A 23,316-nucleotide genomic window follows, 5' to 3' on the forward strand; every position below is an offset into this window, starting at 1 on the left:
TTGTTCATCCGTAAATGTTTTGTTTTTTCTTTCGCTGTGGACAAACTATCTTATTTATGTGTTATGTTTATAAAATTGTTACGTCATGTTATTTATATGATATATTTATAAAATATCTCGAAATATCTCGTTTACTATGCTAGATATCCAAGTACCAGAGTACTAATGCTAGTTTTTTTTTCTAAGAAAAAAAAAAGAAATAATTTTTTGGAAAATCATGCACTTTCGCTATCACAGGATTTGCAAAGCTATTCTAAGCGTCATCGAATCGGAAGCGTAGTCCGAAAAGTTCAGAGATTTCATGATTTATAGCATGCGCTATCCTTATGAATTATATGCTGTCAAGGATTGAGAATCGAGATCTAGGATACGCCTCAGTGCATCTCTCACAGACTCTCACTTTTCACATGCAACTAATCAGGTTAATCATATTCAGATTCATTTCATTTTCTCCACCGCCTCTAAATCCACTTCAATCTCGATCGATTTTGTCTGTCTTTTTTCGGATTTCACCTCTTTCTGTATTACTGTATGTGTTACTGTAACCCGTTTAGATCTATGTATGGGTGCCTTAAGTCATCTTTGCGTAAAAATACTAATATTGACTATTCTTCACTTCAGTGAGTTTGTGTTATTTCTGCCTATTTAGCACTAATAGATAATTAATGTGTACTTTTAACGTAATTAACGTGTAATTTTCACAAAAAATTTCAAAATAATTTTCTCAAAAATCAAAAAAAAATACATCCAATCTACTAATAAAAACCGGCATCCAGAAAAATTAAAAAAAAAACAAATATGGCATTCAAAAAATTCAAAAAAGAAGACAAATATAGCAATAAATAAATAAATAAATGTCCATATATATGAGAAATGCATATAAATTGTACAAAATGATTACTGTAAGGGTTTGATGAACAAATATAATAGTAATCCAGTTATGTGTTCAAAAATTGCTCACATATCTAATTTCCTTTCCCCAGAAGCTCCGAGAATGTTGAAGTTTAGTGATTTCTAATACGACAATTTTTTGATTCAATGATAAAAGCTTGATAATTTTTTTCAATAGAATAATAATTTTCGAGGAGCAGATTTTATCCCGTTGTGTTATTTTAAGTCAGATACCATGAGGAGTAATGATAGCAGAAAATACAAATTGCCTGGTTTTTAGACAGAATTCGAAAATTTCGCGATGAAATTAGGAATTATGTAGGAATTAAGAAATTAGGAATTTATGGATTCTTTGCATTCGTATTCTCATAAATAGATAGGTGCCCATCCGAAACTCATCAGGAGACCCTAAATAAGACATAAAGCGAATTCTTTAATTTTATCTGCAAAAAAAAAATGAAAAAGAGAAGTTTCTAAAAAGAAGATTCTAAATAAAATTACTAAATAATCTAAATTGAGTTTCTAAATAGAAGAAATCCAAATAGTTTATAAATAAAGGCTAAGAAAGATAGAAACAAATGGACAAAACAAGAAAAATCACCACCCACTAAAAAAATATTACCCTCAGGTCAGACCCGCCTGGTGAATCAACATGATTTCGACAAGGTGAGACTCGGTAAGGAAGGATTTGAGAAGGTTCAAACTATCCACTACAATTGGTATTTGCATTCCGTGAAAGCGATTATGGGTCAGTTAGGAAAAGGCATCCTAAAGAAACTCGATAAAGGTACATATTTATTTAAATATAAAAAAATTATTGTGCTTTAGTAGTTTTTTCCAAACAAAACTACTTTCTCCACACTACTAGGAAACCGCCGACAATTTCTGCGATGCTTAAACGCGATTGCTGACAAAAGAGATGTGGTGAGTGCGGCACGATGTTTGATTGAGGCGAAAGAAAATTACGAGACCAAGAAGGCAACCAAACCTTCTTATATGGAGCCGTGGATGAGGTATTTCGTTCTTAAATAACTTATTTGTTCCTTTATTTACTTTTAATATGGAAAAGGAAAGCAAATAAGAGATAGTTGAAGCACAAATTATGTCGAAACCGACTAAAACTAAATAAAAACATAACAGAAACAAGGATAACCCGTAGAAAGAACTAAAATCAGAAGATAACAACATGCTAAAACACCGGGATCTTCACACAGCTCCAGAGCCAAAAATTATAATGGTTCGAGCAAGAATAAAACTAAAAATAACAAACAAATTAACTACAGAAAATTCCCGGCGGTTGTATCGTCTTCGCCCAGCCAAAAAAAAACCACCTTGCATTATTCACTCTCTGAATTAATGGTGTGGTTCCTACCTCTTCAGATTTTTTTTCCTGATATTTTTTTGAAATCAAAACTAGTCATATATTCCATATTCTATGTATATGTATTGTTAGTAGCGAAAGTGGTATGACTCGATATTTACGAAATTTTCAAGCGAGATGAATTTTTGGTGCTTAGAAAGGTGTAAAAATATAATAGACGTGTCCTATCAAAATTAAAAATACACCTGCACCTTTTTTCGAAACTTTGATTCCTGAACTTATAGGGAATACATTATACTGCGTTTTAGGGCCTTCACAGTGGCGGAGACTCTTCCTTCTACCCGTATCCAAAGCTCATTCCTTCAAGACTCGCCTACTTTCTCGATTTTGACGACACAGCCAAGAAAGAAATACAGGAAGAATCATAAGAAGCGAATAGATTTCCTGGAAAAACTAAAACTACTGCCAGCTAAGATCTCAAAAGAAAAATACCAACGGAAAAGCTATAAGGTGAGACTTTAATGCCGATAATATAATTCTTGTAAATAAGAAACATGGTGTAGTCCGTCTCTGTTGCAAACGGCTATCAATTTTTTAAAGAAACGCTTAGAAGACGCTGAGGCAAAACTGTGGAGATACCGTATGCGACGCTTAAAGCGAAGCCCTCACCGTCTTGTGATCGATGACGTCAGCAAAAGTGATTCAAATGGATTTCAGGCATTGTTAACCACCTTTAAAAGGTTCTTCTAAAATATTCTCTACTAATAAGTGTAGTGAACTTTTCGAGGTGGTCACCATGGATCATGCACCGTCTCTTTTGTCCCAAGCGGAAAAATCGGTAGTGAGGCGTGTGACCAGATTAGTAAAGGCAGCCATACAGGAAGATACCAATGCAACAGCCTCTAATGGGTGAGCATCTTTCAAAAAAAAAGATATTTAAATTGTGTATATGCTTTTTTTCTCGGAAAACCATGATTTTCAGGACCTCCAAGTGGGTGGACAGCTACAAGAGCCTTTTAACCATCAAAAAAGCTTTGGATGAACGAGCTAAACAGCCAGGAGCCAAGGTACACAGCTACAGTATCCTGTATGCGTCGAACGTTTAAATATCTTCAATTTTTCATCCACATAGGTCTACGACTTTCGTATGTTCGATCTCGTCATTGGGAATTCGAAGCCTACAAGATCAAAAGGCGAAAAGGTCAGTGTCTGTCAGTGGGACCTTCGCATAAGTTGACTACTCCGGTCATCTCCCCTTTTATCTATCTATTTATCTATTCTGGAACACTGATCCCAGTCCTCTTCGTGTACAGACGATATTAGAAAGAACTATTGAAAAGATATTGTTGGGAAGGACGAGAATGCAGATAAGCATGTGATATGTGATGAAACGGGGAACAATTCTCGTGTCTCTTAGGGGAATAGTTCTCGTGTCTTTGGTTAAAATGCAAACAATTGGGCGGAAATCTTTTGAGCTGGAAATTCCTCCAAAATTTGATAGCAAAAGAAACTTAAAATCTAATTTTCTGACAGTAGATCTTCAATTGTAAAAAAAACTCCTTCAATTTAAAAAATAATAAAAGTAATACTTAAAAATGTGCTCTTCTTGAACGAACCTTCCAGTGGATCATTCGAAAGAAATCTTCTAACAGATAACAACGAGGATCAAAAAAAGATTGCGCATTGTATATGTACAATTGATTCCAGAGATGAACGAGTAACTCGTTCTTGGTGCAATTTTTGCAAAGTAGAAGTGAATTTTCTGCGCTTAAACTCTTTTCTCCAGAATTTACGGGAATCTTTTTTGTTTTTCATACAACCCTAGCTTTTCCAAAATTTCTAAAATATAAAAAGACGCCATTGTCTACCCATATCTTCAGTTTCCCAGTAGAAATCATGTTTTTGCCTTCTTTTCAGAGCATTATTCCACCAATTGTACAAGACGCCTACAATCTTATCCATACGCTTGAGGGGAAATCGAAAGAAGTGGGCGATTCATCGAATATAAAATTCTTAAGGTAAAAATTCTAATCAAATAATTTTTTTTCACATCAAAACAACATTTTTTTTTGCTTCCCATGTTCAGTGTAGAATAACCTGAGGTGATTGTATTTTTCTGGATTCCTCTAGGTAGACACAAATTTGACCTGATAATGCATCGCAATCTCTTTAATAATTAACTTCAGGACAAATTTTCACTGATTTTTCTGGATTTCCCCAGTTTTCTAGCTTTTTACAGCCCTCGATTTGCTCCCATAATGCCGGACAAAGCTGATATTAGAGGTTCATTATCCCCATCCATACTGTCATTCTATAAAGATGATACGGAGGAACAGTTGTTGCCGATCCCAAAGGTAAATCCTATGGAATTTCCCTTTCGTTATCCACGAAAACACTGTCATTCTCGTAACGATACTGTGTTTTTCTGTTATGCACCGTGTAGCTGCTTGACGCGACTGGAATGAACGAGAGTGATCGTGAAGATGTGCTGGAAACCGTCATGGAAATGACTGGAGCTCGTCAGATCATCGACGATGCTATGAAGGTTAACTTTTGTATGTATATAGCTTTTTAAAATAGAAACAATAAATAAATATAAATACAGAAGTAAATAAAAACAACTATTATATAAATAAATATGGTAAATAAAATGTCTAAACATCGCTAATACAATTTAAATAAATGTTACAAATGAAATGACTAAATATCAGTAATATAATTTAAATAAATATAATAATTGACATTTTTAAATATTGAAGTCTTCAGACGCTATCGAGTACAGAACTCTTCGGAATGCAAGGCGAACTTCAAGAAGTCACCAACAGACTAACGAAAATATTCACAAACCTAGAGAAAACGTTTAACCGAAAGCAAAAGAAGGACATGAAAAAGCGTGGCTTCACGTTTCTGGAGACGAATCAACTGGAAGAATTACACGGAGAGCAAGGTGGTCCATCTTACCTTACTTGATTTTTATGGGTGTGGGTTCTTCTTAGGGATATAAGGAATCTGATAATGAATCATCTAAAATGGGATTGATCGAGGACGAGATAGTAGAATGACCATCACAAGAACGTAAAATAACATTCAAGTAATAAGTAAAATAATAAATAGTAGCCTTAAAATAAATAACAATTATTCTGAAAAAAAATAAATAATAAATGAATTCGACAAATACATTAGAATAGTTACAATACAGATCAATTTCTTTTAATGCTACTGTGAATCCACATAAGTTTTAAGGTGACTGAACAACGTTACCGGTGCTTTTTCAACCTCAACCTCACTGTAACAAAGATTGAGATCGACTCACTTACATGAACTACAGACCCAAGGGGAATAACGTCAAAAGGAAAGAAATAAAAAAGAGTTAAAGCAGATCCCCGTACACCATACTCTAGGGGGATTTTCGGTTTTAACATGAAGATCGATATAGATCACCTTGCTACCACATTTGGTTGATTATTATCCAAAACATGGCTTCTGTGGGCCAAGGGGATGTTGGAAGATTGAACTATAAGCGCAGAACAAATCCCACGTTTGTACTCAATAAACTACTTATTTCTGTCGGGACGACCGTGACGCATCCGCTGGAATTTGCGCAGGGCCTTTGCATTCTATTATGTTCCAATCACCGCGGTTCCCTGCATAAACGTAGATCCCGCTTCCAGAACTTAATCGACTAATTAGAAAATTGTCCCAGAAACAGTTGGGGACCTAATTTGATGTTTTTAGAAGAAAAAACAAATTAAATCAACTAGTAATATGAAATTATATGCAGGTCTCGCAAAACATGCCAACGACATGGATTTTAACATCCAAGAATATGGTAATCAAACACGTGCGGAGCGTGAGGACTCGTTATGGCTGCGTATCGCTGAGATTGCCGCCAATGGAACAGTTTGTGTCCCTCTTGGAATGGATAGCATGTGGAAATCAATTACTTTGTTTTCTTTCCAGAAAACTCGCACAAAACGGCAGATCACGTGGTTGTCAGTGTTGAAACCGACCGTTCTATCACCGTATATGTTCTCGCCGGTGTTTGGACTTACTGTACTTGGTCCATGTGTGAGTTCATGAGTTCTGCAGTTGTGTGTAAACAATAACAGAGTTATTCGTCTAGTACAGTACGAAAATCCATCCGTTTCAGGTTCTATCGCCGTCGCTGTTCTCCCCGTTGCTCCTGAATCCAGCCGTTCTCTCACCCTATGTGCTGTCTCCAGCCGTCGGCATGCCGTTCATCCTATCACCGTACCTTCTATCACCATACGTCCTATCACCGTTGGTGATGGCACCGTTTATACTTAATCCTTACGTACTCTCTCCTAATGTTATTAATCCGTACGTGCTTTCACCGTTGATACTCAGTCCACTTGTTTTATGTCCTGATGTGGTGTCACCGATGGTGCTTGGCGGTGCGATTCTTTCTCCAGGTGTTCTTTCCCCGTCAGTACTTTCGAAAAGTTTTTTAATGGCCTCTGTACTCTCACCTACAGTGCTTTCATAGCACTGTAATCACTTCTTAGGGAATTTTCTTTAGAAATTTTTTCATGACTCCAAGATGCAGGTTGATCTTTACATATTTTACTTGTTTAATAAGTATCATTTCAATATTTATCACTTCAATAATAAAACAACAATGTTACAGTAATCATTCCATTGTTTTGAAGTGCAATAAATACCAATTTAGTGGGCACTGTAAGTACTTTAAACAAACATTTTTCTGGAATTCTTTGTATAAATCTAAGTTAATAGTCAGGTAAATAAGGTCAAAAGCGCTTCTTCTTGCTGAAATTTCATCGTGGCTATCATAATATCCTCAATTTCCACAAATATATAAATATATAACAGATGGGACTCGGACCCAATTTTGCTATTCAAAGGACTCGAATCCTTCCCAACCCGCTTACACAAGGAATATTTACAAAATAAGGTCAAAAGCGCTTCTTCTTGCTAAAATTTCCTCAGGATGGCGTATCAGTAATGGTCTCTTGTCAAGAGTTTCCACAAAGTTATTAAATATTTAACAGATGGGCCTGACGTACCCAATTTTGCTATAAAATTTTTTAGGCCTCAAAGGAATCCTTCCCAACCCGCTTGCACAGGAGGAATATTCGTATACAGGAGCAAGAATACGGAGAGGGGGTGATAAAGCCCTTCTTCTTGCTAATCTGCCTAAGGATACCGTGTAAGAAATGGTTTCTTCCTTGTACAAGAGACCCGATTCGAGCGCGCCAGGTTATTTGCGACATGCATCTTCCGGACTGTTTACGGCAATAGGCCTGAATGGACGGATCACCACTTTCACCTCTGCTATAAAATTTTTGGAGGCCTCACACAACAACAGCCCAGTCTCTCCGGTGCTAAGTAGCATAGGTGCGATAGGGAGAAGCCGGACCCTCCTCAAGTGAAGGGGGTTCAGCTTATGGGGTGCAGCTCAAGTGAAGGGGGTCCTTTCGATAGCCGTCCAAAAGTGAAGGGGGTAATTTCGCTGACTGTTGTTTGACAAGTGAAGAAGGTCCTTTCCGCAACGAGGTTTCGAGGTCAAAAGTAAAGGGGTCAGAGCATCGGCTCCGACTATCGCATCTATGCTGAGTAGTCTTTTTTTTTTTTTTGAGAAGATGCAAACCTTCACGGGATCTAACTGATGAAGGCGGAGAAACATTGTCGAAAGCTGAGAAATGATAAGGATAACGGATGAAGGATAAGGTGTCTGGCGTTAATCAATCCGCTTGGGATGCGGCCCGACGTTCACTTCAATTCAGAACCGTTTGCGGTTCAGGAACGTGTATCTGGCCTATACAATGACTTGCGGTGGCTAGCCGATGTGTTAAATCAGTGTTTTTATCATCCCAAACAAGTCTGGTACCAATTTATCGACCCCGGAATGATGAAATGCTTGGTGAGCACTAGAGCGGATTCGAACCTCCGATCTATCGTGCAGGCAGCGGAACCTCTAACCGATTGCGCTTCACCCGTCCCAGGAATAGAAAAGATTAGAAAATTCACAATAGCCTTACATCTTTCATGTGTTAAAAGAACTGAAACGACAGCTGCTCATGTTGCTTTCAAGGGAGGGAGACCTAAGGCAGGTCGTGGAATTTTATACTGGATAATTCAAAGGAACTATCGATAAAACTATCAGAAACTAGGAACTATCAGTAAATCAATGGCAATAAGCGCGGAGAGATGTAGCGGAGGTTTGCTAGTTTCCTGACAATACTACTTATTTATTTATTTATACACAAACACCAATGGCGAAAAAAAGGAAAAAATAATAAAACACACCTGGCCTTAGACAGAACAGAAAAACAACAAGAGATTTTTTTTGAAGATTAAAAGAAATCCACATCCAATTTATTTTCAGTGGTACCGGGCAAGAACTTATTCGTAGGGAATAACACTTCAAAGATTATTATCTACATTATTGTGGTAAAATTACTGCCTTCTTATCAGGTTCCAGTTTATGTTCACAACTCTTTCTCTCTCATCCACCACAGATTTTCTCCTCGTGACCATTTCATGTTCATGACTCATGTTCCGTATCTTCAACTTAAAACAATAAAACTTCATTTTATGAGTAGAGAACAATTAAAATAGAGTGAACAGCTCGAAAATCTAATAAAATAAAATTTATGAACTCTTGTTTACGGAAAAATCCTGACGGGGAAAATATCGTAAATGAAAATAGGTCGGTGAGAGCTACTCCTTGGACTATCACTAACAGTTAGTTGATCTTATGAGGACACGAGATGACGTCTGCCTTTATTACGGCTGCAATTTCACTGCTTATTTTGGCAGATTTGGTACGCATGCGTCCATTTCCTTATAATTAACATCTATTTATATATTTATTTACTCTTCTAATCCTTTTGGTTTCATTTCATTACATTTATGCTCACAATTAGTCTCTACCTATTTGTTTCCAGGTTTTTACTCAGAAACAGGAAGGTGCGAGAGGACTTGCCTTAGATGGAGAAGGTCTCAGCAGAATAAAGGACATTCACAGAAATTGGTATTTCTTTGCAATAAAGGCACTATTGGGGCAATTGGCAAAAGAACTGCTTCGAAAAACTGACAGTGGTAAGGTTATACGTTTTCTGTTTCTATAATATTATATGTATATATTGGAGCGGGTGTGGGGTAACGGGTAGAAGTTCCGCTTCCTGCACGATCGATCGGAGGTTCGAATCCGCCCTAGTGCTCACCAATCCTTTCATCCCTCCGGGGTCGATAAATTGGCACCAGACTTATCTGGGAGGATAAAGACACTGACTTCACACACCGCTGCAAGTCATTGTATAGGCCAGTTACACGTTCGTAAATCTCAAAAGATTCTGAATTGAAGAGAACGTGGTGGCAAAGGTCCCGAGCGGATTGATTAAAGGCATCAGTCCACGAATCTGAGGTGGTACGGATTTCAGGTGGAGTATTCGTATACGGGATGGGAGACAATGGAGAGGGGGGTGATTCCGTCCATTTCTTCCTAATTGCCGTAAAAAACGGTCCGGAAGATGCGGCGCCGCACAAAGCTGGCGCGCTCCAGTCGAACACCCTGTAGAAAATACTGCGCCAAAACGCCTGAAGCCGTATCTTCCGGGCCGTTTTTTACGGCAATTAGGAAGAAATGGACAGAATCACCCCCTCTCCGTAGTCTCCCATCCCGTATACGAATACTCCACCTAAAATCCGTACCACCTCAGAATCTTGGAGTGATGCCTTTAACGCCAGAAACTTCATCCTTTAACTCTATATGTATATTATATGTGTATTTATGTTTATTATGTGTATATTATATGTTTACGCCTAAACGAGCTACGCTTGTGTAGTTCAAAAACTGCTCTACACTGTTTTTTTATTAATATTTTAGCTACGACAACATGTCCACCATTTTAGGGGAAAATAAATTGACTACATGATTAGTCGAATGATCAAAAGAATACAAATCAATTATACAAGAATCTTTCGTAAAATTCCCCAAGTTTAATGTCTACCTAGTAGATTGATGTATCCTTGGCATAAAGTTGAGTCAAAACGACATGAAACTTGGTACAATAGCGTAAGCTGCTGCGTTCGAAGCGATGCGATGTAGTGTCGCGGTTAGGATCGAGAGGGGATCCTCGCTAGAACCATTCATCACTGCAGTTCATGATGGTCCCACGTCGCACCATTGCAATCGCTAGCTCCATCGCACCGCTTTGATCGCAACCGTTTACGCAGCTGCACCCAGCTTCGGGTCGTTTTGACTCGGCTATGCCGTTTTCGAGAAAATTAAACCAACTATTCGATCAGTTAAGTCAGGATCAAAGGATTGGAAATCATCCATGCAAAGATAAAATGCTCAAGAATTCCCTTCCGTAAAATTCAAAGTTCACTGTCTATCCAATAATTTAGAGTACCATTGGCATAACTGCTCTTTTTGTTTCTCAACAGATATATAAATAAACATGTATATATGTTTGCTCTTTTACTCTTATCAATTCTCTTCTGTAATCAAAAACTTTCATATTTATGTATAAATTCACGCAAAGGTTTTAATTTTTAATTTTTTAAAATTTTTTAGCATCACGCCAGCATCTGAAGCTCTGCCTAAAACGCATCGCTAATGTCAGAGATTTGAGAAAAACGGCCATATGTCTGCTGAAAACCAGACAACATTGGAAAAAAGTCTTAAATTCCAAGAACTCAAGGTCAGTCAGTTAATATAAAGATTTCGAACGAACCATTGCTCAACTATCTCTTCACCTATTATCAAAAAAAGGTTTCAATGTGGAGTTTAGATATATTTTGTAATAAACCATTTAGGAAAAGAAACAACAGTGCGCATTCCTTCATTCAAGAACGGAATCGAAAATTCTGGATACGACACGCAAAACGAGTATATTTTAATGAAGAACAATACCGCAGTCGTTCCTCCTGGAAAATTCTCAGAGGCAGAATGAGGAAAAGAAATGGATCTCCTCGAATTCATAGAAAGCGACGAATGAAACGGAGTCCTAATCGCCTAACATTACCCGCGGATTTGAAGGAGAACGGCGGTAATTTTGAGGTGATTTAGCAGCGCTCTACGTTTTTGTACAACAAATTATAATCTTTTTTTCTACGGACTTCCAGATTTCAGACTGTAAACGCTGAGCATCTACCTACTTTGAAAGAAAAACCATCAAAAACTCCGATCCATAGAGTGGCGGACCTTTTTGTAACTCTTTTTGGGAAAGTCGCCACCGATCAACTCCCACAAAAATGGAGCACTACTTATCGAAGTTTATCAAAGTTGACAAAGATTCTGGAAAATAAACAACAATTGCCCGGAGCTCGTGTATATAACAGAAGAATTTATGATATTGTGGTGGAAAGCAGGGAATCTAATCAAAACGGTGAAGTGAGATGTTTCCCTTGAATATTGAATATTAAAAAAATCCACAAATATTGTTACAGATCTTTGTCCCACCATTTCTCAAGGATGCATTCGATATAGTGAATTCATTCAACGGTGCCAAAAATGCCCGTATCCTAAGTCCACGTTTTGCCCCACTTCTACCGGATAAAACCACTAAAGGATTTCTGTCACCGTCACTATTTCCATTTTATAAGGATGAAACTGAACAACAAATCATGCCAGTTCCAAAGGTACGTTCTGATCTAAAGGATATAGGAAAATCCTCTAATCCTTTTCCAGCTGCTCGAAAACGCTGGTCTCAACGAGAAAGATCGAGAACGTGTACTTGAAATGGTGATGGAGGTATCCGGAGCTCGTGATACGGTCGACAAAGCTATGAAGGTACGTCTGAGGAAGTGTTCTGAATGGATGAACTCCTAAGATTTGATGTCTAGTCTCTCCTTCAGGTATTGCAACACATGAGCTCGATGGGAATGGATGAGAAACTTTTCGACGTAAACGAGAAGGTACATTCGTAGTCAGAAGTGTTCAATGTCAGGGTAAAGGGAAAGCAAATCACAAAATTGACGATGTTGGGGTCTTTGTGGACAAATACTGAGCTTATAGTAGGGTCAAAACGACATGAAGCAAGGTGGAGTTGCATAAGCGGCTCCGCTCGAAGCGGAGCGATGGAGCTAGCGGTTGGAACCGAGATGGGACCACGGAGAACTACAGCGATGAACGGTGCTAGCATGGGTCCCCAGCCGACCCTAACCGCTTCGCTTCAACGCACCGCTTCGCGCGCTGCCGCCCTCGCAGCTGCACCGTGCTTCATGTCGCTACTATAGGTTGTAAATTGCGAGTATGGGGATGGCCGTGGCTCAATTCCCCTTAATCCTCCTCAAAAACAGCGTGAGGATCGCTTTAGTTCTCACGAGCTAGGTTAGAACACGCCATCCTTGTTCACACTCCAGCTCCTTCAGCAACCTGTTCATTGTTTTTACATAAATAGGCAGCTGAGAAGAACCTCATTGATTTTCGACCGTTCGCTCACGGATGCGGGGCTTGTGGCACGTTCAAACGTACCTCGCAGGAACAGAAGCTATTTCCCCACCGTTTTTCAGGACGATAAGAGGGAATTGAGGCGCTAACCATGCTCATTCTCGTAATCTACAATGTGAGCTGTGTACTGTCCCAAGGAGACATCAACATCATTAATTTCGTGATATGCTGTCTTTAAAACTACGCGCCATGCTCACCTAGGGGAAAACGTAGTTCGAAGTCGGGAGAAGGGGCACTTAACCGCGCCCTTATTTCTGAAAGCTCTACCTTCCTCTTCTCGCTTAGTAAAATTAGCTCATTTATCATAGATCCTGTAAGACAACAGTTAGGTTATAGGGCCCAGCTAATTTAGTTACATGCTTTCAGAAATAATAGCGCGGTCGAACGCCCCCTCCCCCCTTCAACTACACTTTGCCCCCAGCGATACTGACAGACTCCCAAGGGCACCACTTACCACTTTTGTTGCGGACGCGTCGCGTGGGTCTGGGTTGAACACGACCGACACCGACTATAGTCGATGAATCCATTATATTTATCTCCCTCTCTCGTTTTATTTCTTTTTTTTATTTTCCAAAGAGCGAGTCTATCACTTTATACTTTTCAAGATTGGAAAGGCCTTTGAACAATTGCGCTCATCATTTACTCCTAATCAAAACAAAGATATGGAGAGCAAAGGATTTACCTTCATGGAGCCGGAACAGATGCAGAAACTACATCGAGATCAAAGTTAGTTTCTAGAATGGATAATCTTCTAAATCTCTTCAGCTAAAATAAAACAGATCTTGAAGTCCAGTATGAACCAGCAATACTACATGAAATGAAAAAATACAAAGGACTTTCACGTAGAGAACGACATGAAATTCTCTGGGAAACCGTGGCTGAAGTAGCGGGTTTGAAGAGAGTGAGTTTTCCAATGTACATAAAGTTTTTTGACTAATACAGCCAAAATTAATATGTTTCAGCGCCGGAGCAAAAGAGAATTCCAGCCAATTGTTGTCCTGAAGCCGACCGTTCTAAGTCCCTATCAATTCGCACCCGTTTATGGGTTTAGTGTTTTGGGCCCCGTGGTCTTATCTCCGAACATATTTTCACCTCTCATCCTCAATCCTTCTGTTCTTGGCCCGTGGGTTCTGTCACCGTCATTCCCGCTTCCTTTCATCATCTCACCGTATGTTCTTTCTCCGTACGTTCTGTCACCGCTGGGAATGGCTCCTTTCGTTTTTTCTCCTTACGTGTTGTCTCCAAATGTTATAAATCCATATATTTTGTCTCCTGTTATACTCAGTCCTATTGTTATTTGTCCGGATGTACTATCTCCGATGGTACTTGGTGGTGCGATACTTTCTCCGGGTGTTCTCTCACCGTCAATTTTGTCAAAAAGCTTCCTTATGGCAAATGTTTTATCTCCGACATTTCTTTCATAGCAGTACGTTAAGTAAATTTGTGCAGTTGTAATGATAGGTGACGCATCGCAATTCAAATAAATGCTCAATGTTTCCTTTAGGAAGTTTCCAGAAAAATTCGGATATGGGAGATGGCAAAGATCTAATTGGGGGATTAGATCGTTTCACTGAAAGACCAATAAAGCTCCAACCACGTGGTCCCGTATAGAGTCCTAATGTTTGCTTTACGGCAAAACTCCGCAATTTATGTTCAGAGGGGAAAGGGAAAGGAAGGAAGTAAAAGATGGAATGAATAAGGAGAGAAATGGAAGAGGCGAACACATTTTAATGAAAGGCAGAAAATGTTGCAATACATAGAAAAGTAACGGTAAGCTTAATTAATAAATAAAATAGAAAGAAATTAAAAGATATGACTTAAAGAAGACGCAATTATAAATACTCTTTAAAAGAATACAGTGCAAAGTAAGAGTGAGAACCATACGGTAGCTTCTACACCACTAGAATAACTAGTTATTACTATCTAAGATCCTGACTAAATTAAAGATTGAACAATTTCTCTGAACAAGTTCTCTAAATTATGCCATAACTCACCCCGAGACAAATAAAAATTGCTAAAGAATAACTTGCTCTTCAATTACCAGTTTTTTTTTTGTATTTATGATTGCAATATACGCCCCACTGTGCTGCAATAATTTACACCTTTCACAGTACCGTTCTGAATCCACAAGGTTCGTCAGGAAAATAGGAAGAAACCACTCGAACTCTGCCATTTATCCAGCACGTGTAGCCTCAAAGGCATCATCCCACGAATCCAGGGTGGTATGGATTTCCGATGGTTAAAGGCTGACTGTGCGGGGTTGAAGAGTGCAGAAACGAGTGGTAAAATCATTCATTTCATTTCATCCTAATTTCAATTTAATTCATTCTCATTTCTGTTCTTGTTAATTGCCGTAAGAAACGGCCCGGCCGACGCGACGCGTCCACAATGGTGGCGTGCTACAGTAGAACTTCGAGCGTTCTGGGATGCTGTTTTCTACGAGTTCTATTGGAGCGCGCCACCCTTGTGGACGCGCCGTATCTTCCGGGCCGTTTTTTTTTACGGGAGTTAGGAAGAAATGAGCGTTAACCCACCCGTTTCTGCCATCTACGACCGTGTATAGTCTTTAGCTATCGAAATCCATACCACCTCAGATTCATGGGGTGATGATCTTTAAAGCAATGTATCACGAAAATAAATAGTGTAAGGATGTAGTCCGCGACTATTAGCTTCATCATTCTTGATTCCCCTAGCATCATTAATTCAGAAAAAGGCATGTGAAACCGCCTTCAGCGATCCCATCTTCCCAACGACCCAACTTATTACGCGACAAAAGCGGACAACGTTCGGAGTCCAAGTATACAAAACGAAAGTAAACAAGATGCAAAAAAATAGCAATAGAGAGTAAATAAAATGCAGAACTTATCCCACCTGTACAATCGCGAAAGCGTCGTGGATTCCTATCGATCAATTATCCGTAGTAAGTTGCGGGCACCAATCAAAACAAGGTTTTTTTTTGCACGTATTTCTCTGGAGTATGAAAGAGAATTGAGTGTAATCACCCTTAAACTCGTGAGATATACACTTACCTCTATGTACTTGCTTATAGGTCCCAACATCATCAAGTTCGCGATACGCTACCTCTAAACAGAAGGTGATTAATGATTAACAAACCCTACCACAATCACATCACTTCCTTCCAGCTACTGCAAAATTACACCTCAGAGTTAATATCAACCGGCCCAAAATCCCTGAACCAAATAATGTCCAAGAAATCGGCCACGAAATACTGTTGAACGTAATGAGATAAAAAAAGAGACTTCGTCCAGAATGTGTCTCAACATTCAAAAATGGGGACATCAAGGACGACTAATTTCTGCACTGTATTAAGGCCGCATGTCTTTCCTTATCTGTTCCATCTATTACGCTTAAAACGACTACATCAAAATTAATTCTTAACGACATGACGATGACCTTAATGGACGTACATGTTCTGTTGAGACTAAGTAGATTACCATCCAATTGCACTCGATAAGACTCACAGTGCACTTAAATGGGACCTCATGATACGCATGATCTCTTATATAGAAGTCCTCTGAATCCTCTACCCTCCCTCTGAACACCTATCGCAGAAAATTATGTACCAAACGTTAGAGATTAAAGTTATCCTGAACACGGAATAGAATAAAGAAATCATCAATCAAAAATTAAAGACAGCGTATCATGAGATAAATGTGACGTTAAGAACACATAGCGGTATGGGTTTAGTTAAGAGTATGAGGGTGACTACGAACAACTACCCTTAGTAATCCAGAAAAACGCGTGAAAAACAGCCGTGGTTGTGCCTATTTCTGCAGTGATGCAACCTATTGCAGAAGAACAAGATAGCATCACGAGGATATTTCATACACCATACCTTTTTGGATCACTAGGGAAAATTGAGCGCTCAATGTTAAGGATGTGGTCCACGCTTCCAATCGTGAACCACTTCCTTATCCCTGCCTATTCGTGGAAAGATTCACACATGTTGGTTACGTGATACGCAACTTCTAAACGTTGTAGAAATATCGAGAAGAAATGAAGACGCATTAGTTTTGAAAAGAACGGAAACCATGGAAATAAAACGGAAAAACTAATAGGCATGGATCATGCTGAACGTATAACACCGCAATGGATCACATTCAGTGTGAAAACAATCTTATTCTGCAATTAGGCTTCAACTTGATTAAACTCAATCCCACCATCTGTTACTCATCCAAAGTCCAATCTATAGGTTCTGAACCCTGTCTCGTGCAGACTTTATGGAAACCAACTGCGCCAGAAATTTGCATCAAACAAACAAAAATGGGGTGGGTGTTGCGCAGTCGGTTAGAGGTCCGCTGTGGCCGAACGATCGATGGTTGGAAGCCGCCCTGTTCCAACCAACCCTTTCATCTGTCTGGGGTCGAAAAATTGGTACTAGACTTGTTTGGGAGGATAAAAACACTAACTTGATCATCGGTTGACCGTCGCAAAGCATTGTATAGGCCAACACATGTTCCAAAACCACAAAAATTACCAATTGCAGTAAAATGCATTGGTGCATCCCAAGCGGAATGATACGGTAGAGACTTTTTTCTTTTATCCTAAACAAAATTTGCTAATCACCACAGCAAGATAACAACCAGTACGCTTTCCATAAGAGAGTTACAAAAAACTGTGTGTTGACTGTGGAAAGCTTTTATACTGCGAAGAACCAGAAATTAAAAAAAAAAACATAGTAAGCGAAAATTATCAAATGAGATGATCGGATGTTTTTCGATACGCTAGCCAATGGTCGAACTAATGTTTTGATTTCCCTAATGAAGAATGACAGCGAAACTTGATAAACTACCTAGGTCATCTCACGAACGTCTGTCTACTCGATATGGATTAAACGAATGAAAAGTGAATCGCGCTATTGTCGTTCAGTCTACTACTCATTGATACAGCGGTGGAATTTTTCTCTCTACGCCAAATGGTCGAATGAAGCTCTTGAGATCCTTCTTACTGGTGTTAATAACTTCATTGCTCCTATATATGGTATGTCCAAATAATGATTTTTAACCTCTACAGAAACTAATCAAATGATATTCTTTCTAGGAACAAGCAGCAGCTCATATATTCTACAAGAAAACTGATAGTTTAAAGGAAATGGCATTGAATGAAAAAGGTTTCGCTGAGATTCGAGAAATCCACAGAAATTGGTACTTTTTCTCCGTTAAAGCTCTATTGGCTCAAATGGCAAAGGAGCTCTTAGCTAACACAAGCTTTGGTGAGTTAATTCACAATTCGATTGTAGAAATTGTTTGTTTACTTAAATTTGTAACCCTTTTCTTATCTTCAAAAACACCGCTGCTCACCTTTTTTGATTTCCTCCCTCTTCTCTTCGATTCATCACTGAAGCAAGGACAGTAATCACTAAATATATGTTAATCAACCTTATCACTCATTTATTTTCATTATTACCGTATCTACGAACTAATCGCTTAAAAAATACGCTCCGACACCAAGAACCTAATTTTTGAAAATTTGCTCTTGGCCTTAGGATTTTATTTTCCTTAAAAGAATACTGGAATTTCCTAATATGGGATGAATTCTGACTTTCTTTAAAGATCCTGCATTAGTAATCGTGAAGTATAGATGGATAGTGGGCGGGCTTTAAAGGTGGGGGAGGGGGCCCCCTTAAAGGTGGGAAAACCCCCTTTTGGGGGGTTGAAAAAACCCCCTCTTGCCCCCAAAAAAAGAGTGAAGTCATCTACTTCAGAAAGAGGAGAAAAGCTGAAGAATTGTCTAAAACGCATCCAGGAAACCAAAGATCTTACGAGGACAGCACGTTGCCTTATCAAAGCAAAGAAACTCGAAGAGAAATCACCGATACTAATTAAGTAAGTTCAACTTACAACATGTATTTACATATTATTTGTACTTCTTCACTTATATGTATATGCAAATCCTTATATCTGCACTAATGTCCAAATATATGCCAGGGGACTTTTCATGTGAAATAATCAGTTTATTTATCGCTTAATCCTTTCATTTATTTTGACCTGTATTCACATTAGATTAATACCAAATGTATAGATCATTAGGTTTTTGTCCACTTTTCGCCTGGACATAAAGGATTTTCCATGGACATTCCAACGTAAATTGATTGTGACTATTCATTTTTCCACAAAAATAAAAATACAAATAAATAAATACGAATACGAATACAAGCTTAGAAAGGGTTGAAAAAAAGACACATGACTAGAAGAAATTCGTGCAGATACGTTGCACTTCGAATCAATAAAAACTCGAATACGTAGCACTTCGAATCAATAAAAACTCGAAATTGCCAAAATTCATTAACAGCACCTGCTTGCAGCGTAGAGACCAGTTAAGGTATCCAGCCGGTTGAAGCTCCGTAAAGAACAGCGGTTGGTGGTTACTATGTATAGAACAGACCCGAGAACGCAATGATCCGATTGGAACAGGCACAAACCTGAACGGACAACACACAAGGAATCCAAATATATATTGTTGAGACAATTAAACGGGTAACAGCACACTGAATCTGTGAGGACAAATAAATCGAATCATAATGTAACATCTTCATTCTGACTTACATCTTTCACAGTAACACGCGTTTCTCAGACGTCTAGTTAGAGTTAGACGAGTTAAAACGACTTGATACTCGATGCAGTTGCGTAAGCGGCTGCGCTCAAAGCGTTGCGGTGTAGCGGAACGGCTACGATGGATGGAGACCCCTGCTACCACCACTCATCGCTGCAGTTCGCGATGGTCCCATCCGGACTGCTACCTTCAGCGCTCGGCTTTGAGCGCAGCCCCGCTTCATGTCGTTTTGACACGACTCTTCCTAAATGCTTCCGCTAGTTGGTGATCATCGACGAGGCTATTTCATAGCGCCCGATCGATAAACGCTGCTTGGTGGTGATGTTGTCACTTCTGCAAACTCTGCGAACAACCTAAATATTAGGCAGGGAACTAATTTGTCATCAAAGAAGAGCAACAGAACACAGAATTAGTGGCAGAATACGGAGCATATAGAGTCACATGAAGCACAGTGCATTTGCGTACGTGAAGCGGTGCGGTGGACTGTAGCGGTTAGGATCGAGTGAGGAACCCTGCTACCATCGTTCATTGCTGCAGTTAGAGATGGTCCCACCTCGATTCTAACCGCTATCTCCACCGCGCTGCTTCGTGCCCAGCCGTTTACGCAACTGCACCGTTCTTCATGTCGTTTTAATCTCACTATATTTAGGATTAATAATCTATAGTTGTGAAATAACAGATCAACCAAATAGATTTCTACAGCGAAAGATCTTAAGTGTAACAGAAATTAGTTGTTAGTCAAATGTTAGTACAGATACATACAAGAGGAAGGAATATAGATATATCGTTGTCATCAGAATTTGGGGTCAATCACTAGCTCTGCTCAATCCAACATCTAAGGAACCAGAGTGAAAATTCCTACGCAAGGAAGAGAAGGCGCCGATGTTGTCGTTTGCTGACAGGCTGCGTATCAAATGTTACCAGCAGCCAGTCGATTGCAGCTGTATTGTTCTATTTTCTTCCTCTACGTACCTCCTTCGGGATCGTTCTTTTGTAGATGGGTTTCGACAATCGATCGATCTACACCGAGATCTCCATACTGTCATTACTGTAACGATTACTTAATGATTTTTGTTTTCAATTACGCCTTTTTCTAATCCTAATGCTAGCGCATGCAGATCGACCACTCCTTCACTATGAACTCCTTCTATTTGAAAAAAGCTATAGTTTTCCCACTCTTTCCATGAAAAACCTTTCTTTCAGTGCTTTTGCTATTGCTGGATCGGAACTAAACTCCAAATTAAAGGACAGAAGGCCGTGGTTGAGGAATGTCGTTAGACTCAATTTACGAAAGTTTGGAAGAAAGCGTAGATCTAGATTATTCTCGGATGGTGAAAGTTTGAGAGTGCGAAGAAGTCCACACAGGCTAATTGCTTCAAACATTTTAAAATCGGACGCTGAATTCCTCGAGGTATTTCATTTCAAGCACATTGGTAGATTTTTTTCTTCAGTGAGATTTCTTCTTCATACAACAGGTTTTACTCTCTCAGGTGAGCCAACAAAAAGTAGCTCCGGCGCTTCTGGAAGCTACCACATCCAGCCCAGCACATAAGTTATCAACTTTGTTCGTTTCCCTGTTTTCCAAAGTCTCTGCATCCGAATTACCGAAAAAATGGTCTACCACATACAAGAAGATGTTAGAACTACAAAAGAAGCTAGAAGAGAATGAAAAGCTGCCTGGAGCACGAGTTTACGATGCGGCCATCTATGATCTCGTCACAAATGATCGTATTTCGACCGAACATAGTAACAAAAGTGTGGTAATGCGATTTCTTCTGACTTTTCTATGAAATGAATTTGTTTGATACGCAACCTTTGTTTTAAGGATTTTTAGCCTTTCATCCCTCCTTTTTTGAAAGATGTTATGGGAGTTGTTAACTCCTTTAGTGGAGGTGAAAACGCTCGAATACTCAGTCCACGTCTGGCACCACTCATGCCGTCGAAGGAAAGATCTCGCGGTTTGCTTTCTCCGGCAGTGTTTCCCTTCTATAAGGATGATTCAGAGCAACAGATTTTACCTATTCCAAAGGTTAGTCTTAGAGGCATCACCCCACGAATCTGAGGTGGTAGGGATTTCAGGTGGAGTACTCGTAAACGCGATTGTAGATTATGGAGAGAAGGGTGATTCCGTACATTTCTTCCTAATTGCCCCGAAAACGGCCCGGACAATACGGCTTCGAGCGATCCGGCGCTGTTTTCTACGAGTTCGATTGGAGCGTGCCAGCCGTGTACACACGCCGCTCCTTCCGGGCCGTTTTTTTTTACGCCAGTTAGCAAGAAATGGACAGAATCATGCCCCTCTTCATAATCTGCTATCCCGTTTAAGAATACTCCACCTGAAATCCGTACCACCTCAGATTCGTGGGGTGATGCCTTTAAGTGAAAATCATGGATGACTTATGTCTACTTATTCTGAGTGTTCATGTTTAGATTTAGGATCTGTTTAGGTTCTGGAAGACAGCGGCTTAAACGAAAAGGATCGTGAAAATGTATTAGAGATGATTATTGAGGTTTCCGGAGCACGAGAAACTGTGGATAATGCTATGAAGGTATGTTTTTCAGACATATAGAAATTTCACCATGTTAGTTTCTCTTCCTACTCTTTTACCCTCTTTCACAGTGTTACTTATCGGACGAACTATGTCATTTTGTATGATTTATTCAACTTTTATTTTTTATTTATTTTTCTTTTATGTGTTTCGGCTGATTTTGCATCGTAGCTGTAGTTATTGATCAGTCTCGAAAAGTCTCGACGTATTAATCGTTTGTTTGCTTGTTTTATTTTTTGCATTCTCTCAACACCTTGAAAGTTAAGCTTTGATAAAAAGAAAGGTCAAATGTTCTGGTTTTAGGTACTAAATCATCTAAGTTCGCTTGGTATCGGCGAGGAGTTGTTAAGCGCGAGCGAAAAGGTTGTTAAATCTTCTTATATTCTTTTTAAGGAACACTTTCGCTTACTTTCATTTGTTTTTGAATCCACTTTTTGTGGACAGCTTCTCTTTTCCTCAGAACGCAGTTATGTCACATGTATGCTTTTGATCCAGTCATTTTCTAAAAGGTATCCAATGACTCTGGGTTCGTGAGTGATATTAATCTAAACATATGGGAAATCATATGGTGTATGGCTGCAAGTTTAGGGGAGAACATTTAGTCACAGACAAACTTCATCCTGGAGACAAGTTTTTCGTTCAGATAGGCGAAAGCTTTGAAGCTTTGCGTGCTTCCTTCAACAATGTCCAAAAGAAGGATTTGGATCAGCGAGGCTTCACATTCATGGAAGTAGAACAGATGCGGAAATTACACAAAAGTCAAGGTGATGATGGTGCCCAGTATCCCAGAAATGTTTTCCAAAAGATGTTTTTTATTCGAATATAGGATTGAAGGAGCCAGAAATTGATATACAAATAGAACATTATGCTGCTTTGCCAAAATCGAAACGAATGAAGGCATTATGGGAGACAGTTTCTAATATTGCAGGAATCCATAAGGTTCGTTTTATTCATATTTCGCATACTTCATATTTCATATTATCCGATTTTTAGCGTAGATCAAAACGTCAAGGACTAGCGTCGCCCTCCATTTTACAGCCTACCGTGCTTAGCCCCTACCAATTTGCACCAGTGTTTGGTTTAAGCGTACTTGGTCCTGTAGTTCTATCACCGAATATTTTCTCACCTTTGATTTTAAATCCTTCAGTGCTAGGGCCGTGGGTTCTGTCGCCGGCAATCCCTCTCCCTTTCATCTTATCACCTTATTTATTGTCTCCATACGTATTATCGCCACTGGTTATGGCACCTTTTATTTTGACTCCCTATGTTTTGTCTCCGAATGTGATTAATCCTTATGTTCTTTCTCCATTAATCCTTAGTCCTCTAGTACTTTGTCCTGATGTCATATCACCTATGACTCTAGGCGGTGCCGTTTTGTCACCTAGTGTACTGTCACCAGCAGTTTTGTCGAAAAGCTATTTCATGGTGGCAGTTTTATCGCCATCAGTACTGTCATGACAGATATTTGTTGATGTTGTTAGCATTTGTAAATATTTGTGTCAATCTATCTAAGAGATTTTTTTGATAAACGGATTTCTACG

General features: G+C 39.2%; 3 protein-coding genes across 7 annotated transcripts; 2 read left to right on the top strand and 1 right to left on the bottom strand.

Annotated features, from left to right (window-relative positions):
• Positions 1-1,635: 1,635 nt before the first annotated feature.
• RB195_020657 (uncharacterized protein) lies at positions 1,636-14,077 on the top strand (the record flags this gene model as incomplete). 3 transcript variants are annotated; one of them, XM_064189045.1, is made up of 16 exons in its annotated part: positions 3,009-3,121; positions 3,195-3,279; positions 3,345-3,413; positions 4,130-4,230; positions 4,452-4,566; positions 4,656-4,757; positions 4,979-5,159; positions 5,994-6,112; positions 6,173-6,280; positions 6,363-6,617; positions 11,651-11,842; positions 11,892-11,993; positions 12,059-12,118; positions 13,259-13,379; positions 13,442-13,543; positions 13,616-13,704. In XM_064189045.1, 16 exons carry the CDS (start codon positions 3,009-3,011, stop codon positions 13,702-13,704), a joined length of 1,914 nt encoding a protein of 637 aa, XP_064044925.1. The 3 variants fall into 3 exon arrangements, with proteins under 3 accessions (XP_064044924.1, XP_064044925.1, XP_064044926.1); XM_064189043.1 differs by lacking the exons at positions 11,651-11,842; positions 11,892-11,993; positions 12,059-12,118; ... (1 more) ...; positions 13,442-13,543; positions 13,616-13,704 and adding exons at positions 1,636-1,678; positions 1,760-1,904; positions 2,521-2,722 and having other exon boundaries at positions 3,000-3,121; positions 6,363-6,719; XM_064189044.1 differs by lacking the exons at positions 3,009-3,121; positions 3,195-3,279; positions 3,345-3,413; ... (5 more) ...; positions 6,173-6,280; positions 6,363-6,617 and adding exons at positions 11,196-11,261; positions 11,334-11,594 and having other exon boundaries at positions 13,442-13,554; positions 13,616-14,077.
• A 1,514-nt stretch (positions 14,078-15,591) lies between these two features.
• RB195_020658 (uncharacterized protein) lies at positions 15,592-19,401 on the bottom strand (the record flags this gene model as incomplete). 2 transcript variants are annotated; one of them, XM_064189047.1, is made up of 6 exons in its annotated part: positions 15,731-15,736; positions 17,084-17,218; positions 17,975-18,032; positions 18,969-19,095; positions 19,220-19,279; positions 19,359-19,401. In XM_064189047.1, 6 exons carry the CDS (start codon positions 19,399-19,401, stop codon positions 15,731-15,733), a joined length of 429 nt encoding a protein of 142 aa, XP_064044928.1. The 2 variants fall into 2 exon arrangements, with proteins under 2 accessions (XP_064044927.1, XP_064044928.1); XM_064189046.1 differs by lacking the exons at positions 18,969-19,095; positions 19,220-19,279; positions 19,359-19,401 and adding exons at positions 15,592-15,623; positions 16,510-16,580 and having other exon boundaries at positions 15,683-15,736; positions 17,975-18,009.
• Positions 18,255-23,233, top strand: RB195_020659 (uncharacterized protein; the record flags this gene model as incomplete). 2 transcript variants are annotated; one of them, XM_064189048.1, is made up of 10 exons in its annotated part: positions 18,255-18,278; positions 18,420-18,499; positions 20,430-20,637; positions 20,717-20,986; positions 21,061-21,255; positions 21,674-21,775; positions 22,079-22,138; positions 22,419-22,539; positions 22,602-22,714; positions 22,769-23,233. In XM_064189048.1, 10 exons carry the CDS (start codon positions 18,255-18,257, stop codon positions 23,231-23,233), a joined length of 1,638 nt encoding a protein of 545 aa, XP_064044929.1. The 2 variants fall into 2 exon arrangements, with proteins under 2 accessions (XP_064044929.1, XP_064044930.1); XM_064189049.1 differs by lacking the exons at positions 18,255-18,278; positions 18,420-18,499 and adding an exon at positions 20,224-20,276 and having other exon boundaries at positions 22,769-22,868; positions 23,103-23,233.
• Between the last annotated feature and the right edge of the window lie 83 nt (positions 23,234-23,316).

This window comes from Necator americanus, chromosome II, assembly GCF_031761385.1.
Source record: "Necator americanus strain Aroian chromosome II, whole genome shotgun sequence".
Lineage (NCBI taxonomy): Eukaryota > Metazoa > Nematoda > Chromadorea > Rhabditida > Ancylostomatidae > Necator > Necator americanus.